The 12,699-nt window shown below is 37.0% G+C and overlaps 1 protein-coding gene across 1 annotated transcript; it reads left to right on the top strand.

Annotated features, from left to right (window-relative positions):
* The first annotated feature begins 385 nt into the window (after positions 1-385).
* CD83 (CD83 molecule) lies at positions 386-12,395 on the top strand. The gene is made up of 5 exons (XM_026699176.2): positions 386-484; positions 647-777; positions 6,703-6,916; positions 7,006-7,112; positions 11,250-12,395. The coding sequence occupies exons 1-5, from the start codon at positions 442-444 to the stop codon at positions 11,313-11,315; spliced, it is 561 nt and encodes a 186-aa protein (XP_026554961.2). The 5' UTR covers positions 386-441; the 3' UTR covers positions 11,316-12,395.
* Positions 12,396-12,699: the final 304 nt, after the last annotated feature.

The following is a 12,699-nucleotide window of genomic DNA, read 5'->3' as shown; positions in this document are numbered from 1 at the left end:
GCATGGAAGTGTGGGGAAAGAAACATGAAGGGTGGAAAAAAAAACCCTTCTCTAGAATAACCTCATATAAAAATATTGTAAAGTGAAGGTTGGGTGAATTACTGAATTACTGAATTTTTGAAGAGTCATTTGGGGAAAATATGGAATAATTCTCCAAAGTAGGCTTATGGGCCTTATTATAAGACTATTATAATACTACATCTCTGATTACAGTTCTTTTTTAATTATTATTATTATTGAAAAGAAGATGAAGGCTACCCTGTGGGACTTTCTGCCTCCAGCCTGTGGCCTTTAAGACTTCCTTAATTTGGGGTTAGGGAGGAGGGGGAATCCCCAATAATTTGTTTCCTGTGATCTTTATAGGCTGGTAGACTGCATCTCTTTCACTTCTCCTTGCCTTCTCCTAAAAAGAACCAAGATCTCCCCTTCTGCTAAACACTCATGGCCTCAATGCGTTGCTATCAGCTTGCCTTCCTAAGTCAAAGTAAATAGTTTTCTTTTCAAGTGTTATTGCTCTCTGCCTCTTCGTTTTCCTCACATTCTTCAGGATCTTTCTTGATTTGGAAAAAAAAATCTTTTGTTTGGAAAATCAATCTACAGCTGTTCATTTTTAGTGTCTTTTTTTCTGGTATCTTATGTTTTTCAGTCTGGTGTGGGCTTCATGCAGTAGTTGGTGTCCCACAAGAAGTTGAGGCAACCTGTAACGAAGATGCTTTTCTCCCTTGTAAGGTTTTCCAGGATCTACAGCTCACAACTGGAACGATCTCCTGGCATAAGGTAAAAGAATCTGCTGCGATTTACTTCCTTCTCATCCCCCACACCTGCCTGGATCCTGTTTCATGCCTTCTATGTGATATATGATGCCATAGTGAGAGGGTGAAAAATATGTTGCCATCATCATATGGATTGCCGCAGTTGCTTCAGTTCATATATTGCATTATTAGCTACATGAGTGTTTATCTGAAAATGGTTAAATAATTCTCCAATGAGTGGGCATGCATGCATATTAGGAAGAACAACTTCTAGTACAGATAGTCCTTGACTTACAACCGTTCATTTAGTGAGCAAAGTTACAATGGCATTGAAAAAAGTGACTTATAAATAGGGAAATATTAATATTAGAGAATATGAAGGGGGAAAGTGGCTATTTTATTATTAGTTTTTATAATTGGTTAAAGGGAATAAAATGGGGAAAATGTGTTACTATGTAAAGAGGGTGGCAAGATTAAACTGATAATGAAAGGGGAAAACATTGGATAATATAAATTAAGAGGAATTTTTGGAAACGATGAATGGAATAACATAATGTGGTAAAATTTGCAAATATGACGAATACAAGAAAATGTACACAATGAATAATGAGACTGATTAGGAATATAGATAATACTTTAAAGTAATTTATGAGAATATAAAAAGAAAAATGGAGCAGGTAATAATATTATGAAATTGAATAAGAAAGGTAAATATTTAACCAGGGTCATGTTTGTACTGGAATGTAAAAACCTGGAACCACATTGTTCACTCAAAGCGATGTTTCAAAAAAGAAAAAAAGAAAAAAAGAAAAGTGATTTATGACCATTGTTTACACTTATGGTCATTGCCACATCCCCATGGGCACGGGTTCAAAATTCAGATGCTTAGCAAGTGACTCACATTTATGATAGTTACAGTGTCCTGTGGTCATGTTTTTGTAACTTTCTGACAAGCAAAATCAATGGGGAAGCCAGATTCACTTAACAACTGTGTGACTAACTTAACAACTGCAGTGATTCACTTAGCCAAGGTGGCACCAAAGGTGGGACAAAATTCACTTAACAAATGTCTCACTTAGCAGCAGAAACGTGGGACTCAATTGTGGTCGTAAGTCAAGGACTACCTGTATTCTACTAACACAATTTGCAGGCTATAGTTCCCCACACCCCGGGTTTTCCAGATTGAAGAATAGGGCTTTTGCAGATGAAAGAAAAATTATGTCATAAAATCCTAACGTTCAGAACAAGGAATGCATTGCTTCTTTTTTTCTCTGTATACCAGTTTATAACAGCTGGAATAATACTCTTCTTTTGCATTTTAAAAAAGAAATCAGTGAAATTATTTCAAGAGCAGGCAGCACTGAGCTGCACTCATGATAGAATGCAGTCAGGCAAACAGGCAAATAGTAGAATTAATCACTTAAAAAACTATTAAGGGCCTAATCAATAAGTGTATTTAAGCCCTCTAGGGGACTATTAAATAATAATTCCAACAAATCGCATGACATTTTGCACTGTAAAGTTCAAACAGCTCTTAGGTTAACTCACAAGTGCGGGATAATTGTGAACCGTGTAGCAAATACAAACAATTAACCTTTGACTTTGCTGCGTAAGAATTATGAGAATAATGTGACTCTGCAGGGTGTACTGCACTTTGTGTCAAATTAATGGTCAGACTGTAGCAAAAACAAGATTTTGCAGCTTATTATGTAATACATTGTTTAAAAGATCTTCTTCTATCTAAAATAACAATAACCCATTAACTAGATATGTTAAATATGTTAAAGGCTCATCCTAAAGCTGAGTTTAAAAAAATAGATGGAATTCATCTTAACATATAAAAGATACAAAATGCAAATGAATGAAAACACTGCTTTTTTTTCTTTCAGAAATAATAAATTGTAGTTATGTATATGTAGTTATACCTATGAAAGACGTAGAATAGATACTGTGTTAAATACACATCAACTTACCTTAACATATAACAGGACCACAGTGATTCAAGCTAATTTTCAGAAGGGTAACCATATTATCAATTAACAACTAAAACAACACATGTTAAGGTATCTGATGAAGCCAGTTGATATCTATTATCTATTATTATATATTATGTTGTAATAAATGCAATTGTCTTTTAGGTATTCCCCAGATATTCATTGTTTATAATTATTATTTGCCTGTTGTGATTAAAAACACCAGTTTTAAAAACACCCGTTAGGAAGTCAAACAAATTCAGTTTATTCTGGTTGTTTCCAAAAGCTTTCCAGCCATGTTAGTTCCTTGGTGGAATACTAATATGGCAGCAATTTAGCCCCTCGGGTGCTGTATCATGGTTCCGTGTTGTCGTGGGGATTGGATCAATGGCAGGGTGAGTTAAGTTCTAAATATACAGGAAGAGACAAATTCCAGGAACCAAATACTGAATTCTTTGCAGGGATTGTGTGGGAGGGATGCAGGGGAGAAGGAGAAGAGAAAGTGATGAGTAAGACAAGAGTTCCTACTAATGGGGGGGAAAAAATCTGCAGAGCTGCAATTCAAACAAAAATGCAAACTTTTCTGTGATTCCAAATAACCAAAAGAGAACCAGAATAAATCAATGAAGTTCCCCAAAACAGATAATATTGGGAGATGTATATTGCTTAAATCTGATATATCTGGAAGCTGTTTTCCAGCTTCTGTAAATTGCAGCCAATAGTGTAAAGTTGAGGATAGTGAATTCATCTCATAATGGCCTCATAAACAAAAGGCTGTAGCAAATCAGTAGGAGAGTAAGGGCAGCTCCATGAACTTCACGGGGTGTAGGATTGCCTTCCTAGACAAATAGTTTCTTATTTTAGAATGAAGTGACTGAAAAAAATAAAGGATCAGGATGGGAATATTGAAATGAGGTGCTCTGGAGTAGCAGGAGGAATAGTTCATTTGTATTCTGTCTAGCTGGCTTCTGAAAAATTGATTGATGAGATAGATGAATGACGGTTCTGTACACTTTATTGAACAGGATACCGAACAATATTAGCACTGATAATAAATACACATTTAATAGTGGCAATTTTTCATGGCAGAATGTTTGGCTATCAATACTTCAGCTACAGTGGGGTGTATTGTAAAATTTTGCAGTTTTTAAAACTAATTATCATATTTCTGAATTATATTAAATATTAATAATTTATATAAAACTGTTTTGTATATAAACTTCATCTACAAACTGTTTAGGTTCTCTTTCTCCCTAGGGACTTCACAGAAATTTATTGAAGAATTTAAACTATTTTATAAGACTCCTCATAAGTCCTAAAGCAGGGGTCGCCAACCTTTTGGACCTCAGGGACCACCAAATTCATAATTTTAAATCCCAGGGACCACTAACCGGCTCTGTGGTCATGGCCTAATTTGTGGGTGTGGCTTGGTAGTCATGTGACTGGCTGGGCATGGCTTGTATGTAAATATTATAAATATTTATATAAATATTGAATTTTTTATTAAAAAAGAGCAACTTTTACCCAAAATCAGGCAAAGCAGGCAGGCAGAGTGAGTTGCTCTCAGAATCACAGATTCATTCAGAGATCTATCTATCTGCCATAGGCTAGCTCAGTCTGTCACATAAATTTTGCTTGCAAGCAAACTTATAAAATTTGTTAGCAAGTAAACTCTACAAAACTAACTCCCAACACACCATGTATGTAAATATTGAATTTTTTTATTTAAAAAAAGAGCAACTTTTACCCAAAATCAGGCAAAGCAGGCAGGCAGATTGAGTTGCTCACAGAATCATTCAGTGATCTATCTATCTGCCATCGGCTACCTGAGTCTGTCACATAAAACTTGCTTGCCGTGAGTCTGCACTGAATAATAGAACCTTCAGTCTTAAGGGAGTTTCGGCTGTGCTTGAAAGCAGAGCCGAAGATTATCCAACTATTTCCTACTTTCTAGCTAATCTAAATCTCCCGGCATAGCAGAACAGCTGATGGTTGGAAAAAGGAAAAATAGCAAGTTAGCAGGCAAGTTTGCCAGGTAAGGAGTGAGTGGACGGGGAGGGTTCCCACAGGCCATGTGGGCGGCACAGCCTTGTGTTTCTGCACAGCCTGGATTAATTGATTTGGGGGTGCTCTGGGGGTGACATTTGTCTGCGGCCCACCAACATTTTCTCGTGGCCCACCAGTGGGACGTGGCCCACCAGTTGGCAACCGCTGTCCTAAAGGGTAACAAAAATACAACCTCCCCACTTTTTCTTTTAAAAAGTCATTTTGTACTCTGAACTTTTAGTATACTATTCTTTTACATACATATACACACACACACTATATATATATATATGTATATATTTCTTAAGTTTTCGCGGGTACTTACATGTATGGTATTCAGCTTTTTGGGGGTATTTTCCCACGTCATTATAGTTGTGCTTTTAAAGTTGTAGCAACGTTTCGGCAGAATCTCATCTGCCATCATCAGGCATCATCGTCTGATGAACACTATACAGAAGTCTGATGATGGCAGATGAGATTCTGCCAAAACGTTGCTAACGTAAAAAAATAGCACCTAAAAGTTATAATACAGAAAGACCAGATATAATACAGTTTCCAATTAACAATTTCAGTATATAAAAAGCAAAAAAAAAAAATGCATTTCCTTGTAAAAAAATCTAGGCAAAAATAATTCATCCTGTCAAACAAAGACATTGCCACTAGATGTCCCCATATGCAAATGTTATTAGCTCTGAAAGAATTTATCCTAAAAGGAAAAATAAGTTTATTACATTTATGTTTTCGAGGAATTGTCACTGGAAAAGACACCAATTGCCTTATGTCATTTTTTTTGGTCTGTCATTTGTTCACGAAGGTACAGTTTGCATATATTACCTCTATATATTGTTTTCCTGTATACACTGGATTTAGCAGATTAGTAAAGCAGATTATGTAATCATTATGAAAGGCTTCCTATCTTAAAATTTACTTGTCTAGTTGGAACATGGCTTTTTTGGCCCTGCTTCATCTGAGTCACCCCACTCTGCTACCAGGACTATCCAAATGGAAGAGATTAAAATATGTATTAAATATTAATTAAATTGGAGCCAGACTTAGCTGAAATAGCACTACAGGCACCAAGCATCTCAGGCAGGTGCCCCTTATTCTTGCCCGCTGCTCATTCACATAATTAGCAACAACATCACTTTAAAGTTGCATTAGCAGCAATAAACAGCTGCATACCAGGATTCTGTGGTGACTTGAAAGCAATTTTTGAGTCTGTCTGATTCTACCATGTCAACAGGTTGGAAGTTGGATCTTTTATTTCCAGCTCAGCTCTGAGGCAGACGAAATTACAGTAAAACTACGTTTTTCTTTTGCAACACTTTGACCCTTTCCCTGCTTGCATCCTTTGGAAGAAATATCCATCTGGTTCAGTTCCAAGCTGGGAGAAAGACACTGGAAACATGGAAGCTGATTGGAAAGATGGTTTAATGGTGAAGCAGAGCCACCAAGCACATGGGTTCTGGGAAGCTGAACGCATGGAGTTGAGAGGGAGGAGTATATATATGGCTTCTCTTGGGCTTTGCACTTGAGCTTCCTGTTCCTGTGAAAGAACATGTATTCTATTGGTTGTTGTCAGACTCCCATGGGGCCATGTGGGGGTCATGTTTGTCTGAGCTCCCAGGTTTGGTTGAAGCTTGGAAGGTGATGATGTAATGAAGAGCCTTGTGTTCTGAAAGGGTGTTGGGCAATCCCTATGGTGTCGTAATGGTTTTGTCCTGATAATTTGGATCTTGAGTGAAATCTGGGAGTTTAAGTCCACCAGGCTTAAAGTCGCTAAGGATGGAGACCCCTGTTCTAGATGCTTGCTGGGTATCACAATCCAGACACTTATGGGGAAGCTGTGATAATGATTTAGCACTGGCATATAAATACTTTCATGTAGTTGCAATCAAAACTCTCTGTGTTAATTTGTCATTATTTTATAGATTGATGAAAACAACAAAGGATTGAAGGCTATGGAATATAATAAAGAACATGCATATTCAAGAGGATTTAACGACTCCTTAGAGATTTCTAATGGCACCAGGCATTTTCTCAAGATTAAACATGCTACACACTTCAGTAGTGGAACGTATAAATGTATCTTACTGGCACCAGTCAGAAACTACAACCAAAGTACAATTATACTCAGAGTAGTAGGTATGATATGCCAATCCCTCCCGCACCCCCTTGCCGTTGGAACTTTCAAAGTACTTTAATCATGTAAAGATTATTGTTTTGCCTTGCAGACTGTCCTGAGGAATCGAAAAATCTGAAACTCAAAAAATATACCACAGAACTTATGTTGCTGAGCTCTATTGGGAGCTTCTATTTGTTACTTATCATCCTTACTTGTGTAAGTGTTTTCCACTTCTTTCTACCATAGGATTATATTTACCGCCTTTTCTTTTTTCAAAAGAGTTCTCTTCCTTCCTGCATAACCAGAAAATGCAGATATATTGGCACGTTCACCATCTTCTGTTTGTTATCTCGCTTCATTCCTCGTCCTCCAGGATTTAGAGGATTAATTTCTGAAGGAAGTTTCTGGCATGATTGTGGCGCCTGATTATGTTGTTTAGCGAAGAAATATTGGTTGTGAGTAAGACATACACAGATACAGGCCATTGGAAGTTCATTGACCAAGAAGCTAAGCTTTTGTGTGAGGCAAGGGGAGAGAGATAGAGAGATATGATTGCAGATAATGATCTGTTTTTATATGGAGCTGAAATGGCCAAGCCAAACACAAAGGGGTGAAAAATACCTCCAAAGAAACAGACTGCCTGCATAAACAGTGAAGTGCAGCTGAGGCTCCTGATGTATTAACAATGGGTTATAAAATACCTTGAGTTAGGGGAACAACTTCTGCCTAGTGAAAATTGCTATTTTAGTCTATTTTTTTTTTTTTTAAATAAACACATGGAAAGCCTTTAAAGTTTCCTTATAGAGACAGTCTTCAACTTAAATTGAGCCCAACATTTCTGTTGCTGGGACAGGTGGTTAAGTGAATTTTGTTCCATTTTATGACCTTTCCTGCCACAATTGTTCAGTGAATCACGGCAGTTGTTAAGTTCATAATAAAGTCATTAAGTGAATCTGGTTACCCTATTGACTTTGCTTGTCGGAAGGTGATCACATGACCCCAGGACACTGTAGCCATCATAAATATGAGCCAATTGCCAAGTGCCTGAATTTTGATCATGTGACCAAGGGGATGCCACAATGGTGGTAAGTGTGTAAAACGGTCATAAGTCAGCTTTTTCAGTGCCGTTGTAACTTTGAATGGTCACTAAACGAATGGTTGTAAATTGAGGACTACATGTATTATCCAAGTCCAGTCCCTTAGAAGTTATTGTTATAGAGCAAATTCAGTTCCTGAGTCCTGGTGCTGCCTCACTGTGGACTATCATTCAGGAGAAAAGGGAGGAAATGGCTCAAGCTTCAGGTTTTCAGAACTGCGGTTTCAAACTGCTGCTTTTATACATGAAGAGAAGAAGAAGAAGAAGAAGAAGAAGAAGAAGAAGAAGAAGAAGAAGAAGAAGAAGAAGAAGAAGAAGAAGAAGAAGAAGAAGAAGAAGAAGAAGAAGAAGAAGAAGAAGAAGAAGAAGAAGAAGAAGAAGAGATACAGAAATGCACAGATGCAAAAATGTACCGTATATGTGCCAATGTATATCAACAAGAGATGGTATTCAGCAGATTCTGACCAGTTCTGGAGAACTAGTTCTGGAAATTTTGAGTAGTTCAGAGAACCGGCAAATACCACCTGACTGGTCCCGCCCCCATCTATTCTCTGCCTCCCGAGTCCCAGCTGATTGGCTGGGTCTTTTTTTGTTGCTCTACAAAGGAGGACAGAGCTGGAAAGCAGGTTAGTGGGGTAGGGAGGAAATGGGGATTTTGCAGTAACCTTCTCCCAGGAGTGGGGTGGGAAGGGAGATTTTACAGTATCCTTCCCCTAACACACCCACCAAGCCATGCCTACCTAGCCAAGCCATGCCACGCACACCATGCCACACCCACAGAACCGGTAGTAAAAAAATTTGAATCCTGCCACTGATATCAACTTATGTATAGGTGCTAATTTAGAAATAATTAACATAAGATTTTTGTCCTAATCATGATTAATCAAGAGATCCAAGTACCTGCATAGGGTGATTTCCATGTGCTCAGTATTGAAAGGCAACTGGCTGTTCTCATTCTTGATCTTTCATCATAGGCGGTCTACATAACCCTTCAAATTAGGCAATTTCGACCTTTTCCCCCATACTGGAAATGTATTTGGTTTCTGAGACAGGAAAGGCCAGAACAAAATGCTAAAGCTGATTCAAGGAGCTTTATGTTAAAATCTCATTACACCAGTTAAGAACAATTAAAATTATACCCCATGAATGTAATACTTCTCTCGTTTTCTAACACATTAAAAATGACAATTTGGTGGCAACATTTGGAGGGATCCTGCGAATGTATGCAATATTTTTGGGAGGCCACTGCAGCCCTATGCACACTATTGATGAACTACTGAACAGCATCAAATAAAAACTGTCCCCAATGAAGTGGGAAACATAGTAATCCCCTTATTGCTAATTGATTTATTATCAAGGATGGGTTAGAATTTTCTGCATGTCTGAAATAAACCACATTAAGGATAAGGTAAGTAACATCAGATATAGTACATAATTTCTTGCTTGCTTGCCTGTGCATTCATTTTTGACTCTCATGACTCCCTGAATTAATCAGTTTTCTTTGGCAAGTGTTTGTTTCTTGTAGGCTTGATAGAAAGTGATTAGCCCAAAGTCACCCATTTGACTCTCAGGACTAAGGCAAAATTATAGTTCACACTCTCCCGATTTCTACCCATATACCAAACTGGCTGTCATGTGTAATTTCTGCCTTTGCTTCATTACCATATTCATTGGCATAAATCAAACATTATCGGCTGAGGAGATAATTTAGACAATAATTTATCTTAGCTAAAATCTGCCTCTCATTGATCTTGTAAGAAGCTGTTACATGTTTGTATTTTGATATCATCAATCTTTGGTTTTAATTTGTGCCATTCAGTATATTTGGCTTGATAAATGTTGAAGAAAATTGCTTATTTGAAACACAGGAAGACAGAACAGAAAAATAATGCTTTTCTGCTTGCTTGCCTGAAAATAGTTGAGTTTATTTCTATAGTATCTTTGTTTCTCCAGTTTTTTTAAAAAAAAACAACCCTAAATTTTATTTGAGGTAGAAATATAATGGGATTTCTAAATTGAAGGAAGCTGAGACTTATGCTAGAAATGACTATTTTTTTAAAAAAATTAAAAATTAACTTACATTAGGTGACTTTCCAACTGCTTAAATTTCAAAAAAGAACATTTAAGACTTTTATTTTATCCATTTATTATTTACATTGCCTGCAGACCTTTTGTTAAATTTAATAAGCATAGTCCACAACAATACTTGGATCCAATAAGATATTAATATTGTTTCAGAAATGAAGATAGGGACATCTGAGCCAGGATCAACATTTCCATTTTTATGATAACTCCCCTTTATGAGTTACTTTTCAGATAAATAGACAGGTTTGTATACAGGCTTATAAAACTAAAACCAATATGAAAGGAGAAGAGGAAACCTATGGAGGTGTTTTTGTCTTCAGATTACTCCTTAAGAATAACTGGCAGCATATTCAGGCTATAGATGATACCTCTCTTCAAAACTCAGACTGTTAACTTGTGGAATGTAGTAAGCCTAGATGTGGTGATGATTATTAGCTTAGAAAACTTCCAGCTAATGAAGGCTGCCTGTTTCCTGGGAAAATCAGGAAATCCAAGCAGTTCAAATGAATATAAAGGTTATTGAAAGCTTAAGGTCGCCACAAGAATCTGTACTATGAAGGGTCAAAGCAAATTCATGGTATATAAGTGTCAGTGGATTCCAGGTGGGCTGGACTTTCAATGTTGTTTGGGCGTGAAGGGACTTAAGATTGATTATGTGTTTGACCCCTCTCTTGGGCTCAGCCTGGTCATCTACTACAGCAAAGAATTCTGGGAGTTGAAGTCCACAAGTCTTAAGGTTGCCAAGGTTGGAGATCCCTGATCTACAACACTGACCCTTCTAGTCAAAAGACTTCCTGTACCTTACCTTTCCTTCCTGGCTGTCTGCTTCTGAAAACACAGCCATTTGATAATAGTCCTAAAGCACCTTTTTTCCTTCTTTTTCCTTGTAATATTTATTTCCAGTGAAATTAGGAATTGTGAGGCTTGTGAATTAGTAACTCTTTGAGATATTTAAACTCAAGGTTAACATTTTTGCATCCTTGTTTTGGAATGGGCATTTTTAAAAAAAATAATAATGCAATTTTACCGAAGAGATTAAGGGTTTAATTATAATGTAAGGGATTCAGTTTTAAATGCTAATAACTTATAACTTGCTTCTAAATTTTACTTAAATTTATGTTTTACTTCAGCCTTAGACAGTTTGCTTCAAATATTGTTTTCTTTTATTTTAGACATGCTTAAAAGAGAGAAGATCTTCTGATCATCATAAATCTGAAAAGCAAATTCTGGCTTTATAGTACCTGTTGAAAGAATGATTTCTATTACCCAATATTGGACAGCATTGGGAAAGACAATCTTATCAGTTACTGGTAACTTGGTGGTGCTATCAAGGCTCTGTCCTGATAATCTGGTGGTGCTACAAGCAGCTCATCAGTAATACTATCTCATCAGATATTGTCACAATACTGTAGTGTAGATGAAGGATATGACTGCATAATTGCCTTAGTAGTCTGGTACTCTTTAGGTTGGGACTACAAATCCTCACATTTCATGACCGGTGAGTATTTTGTGACTTTTCAGGTTTATCAGATGTAATTTCAGATCTGTACAACAATCCAAATGTCCCTCCCTACCAATCACTCAGTGCAATTATTGGTAGCTTTTAATTGCGCCAACTTCTGGATTCCTCCAGTTATGATAGTAAGGCAAAGAGGAACTATCACAGCAAGAAAAAACTCCGCAATTACTCAGTGATTGAAGTCTTATCAGCTGGAATCTCAATTCCCTGTATGGATTTGAAATCAAGTCTGTCAATATTACAGGTATTCCTCATTCAATGACCACTCATTCAATGACCATTCAAAGTTATGATGGCTCTGAACAAGCACACTTACAACTGGTCTTTGTATTTGTGGCCACTGGAGCATCTCCATAGCTAATTGCACACAGCAATTAGCTTGCAGTTACAACGGTTGTAGCATCCTATGGTCATCTGGTTGCCATTTGAATCTTCACTGCTGGTTTCCAACAAGCGAAGTCATTGGGGAGGCCAGCAGGAATTCCAAATAGAATTAATGTGGCATCTTGCCTAATGACCATGTGGGATTTACTTAATGATGGCAACTGGAATTGCCACAACTGCTAGTGTAACTTGCCACGTTCATGTGATATTACACTTTACAACCACATTGACATGGTTAATGATGGAATTGCCAATCCCAATTGCTGTCGTTAAGTGAGGACGACCGTATTTCATTTCCTACAAGATGAATATACCTGGTTTTCACATTGTTTTCTTTTTAATTTACAAAAATATGCTATAATGTTACTTTAATGTACTTTAACTTAGCAAATAAATAAATATGCTGACAGATAAAGGCAGAATGCATCAATTACCACTGCAAGAGGAAAATCTTCTACACACAAAATCTACCCATGCCTTCTATAACTTTGTAAACACCAAACTTAAAGACTCAAAAACCACCCCACCCCTAAAAGGTCCTAATGGGAAAGACTACACCAATGAAGCCATTAAGGCAAACCTCTTCAATACGTTCTTCAGTTCAGTCTTTGTAAACAGTAATGATTCATGCCTCACATTTCCTAATTATACAACAACTAACTGCAATGATCTACAAATTGACTTTACTAAAGATAACACAGAAAATGCACTATGCCACC

The sequence above is a fragment of the Pseudonaja textilis genome, chromosome 3 (assembly GCF_049901715.1).
Source record: "Pseudonaja textilis isolate UNSWEBS1 chromosome 3, rPseTex1.2, whole genome shotgun sequence".
NCBI lineage: Eukaryota > Metazoa > Chordata > Lepidosauria > Squamata > Elapidae > Pseudonaja > Pseudonaja textilis.
This window is presented reverse-complemented; position numbering and strand designations above follow the sequence as displayed.

Excerpts from the sequence above, each read along its gene's own strand:
- CD83 (XM_026699176.2), top strand. The coding sequence starts at position 442 with ATGGCCTCAATGCGTTGCTATCAGCTTGCCTTCCTAAGTCAAA. Across the intron at positions 778-6,702 it reads GAACGATCTCCTGGCATAAG|ATTGATGAAAACAACAAAGG; the intron begins GTAAAAGAATCT and ends ATTATTTTATAG. Across the intron at positions 6,917-7,005 it reads AATTATACTCAGAGTAGTAG|ACTGTCCTGAGGAATCGAAA; the intron begins GTATGATATGCC and ends TTTGCCTTGCAG.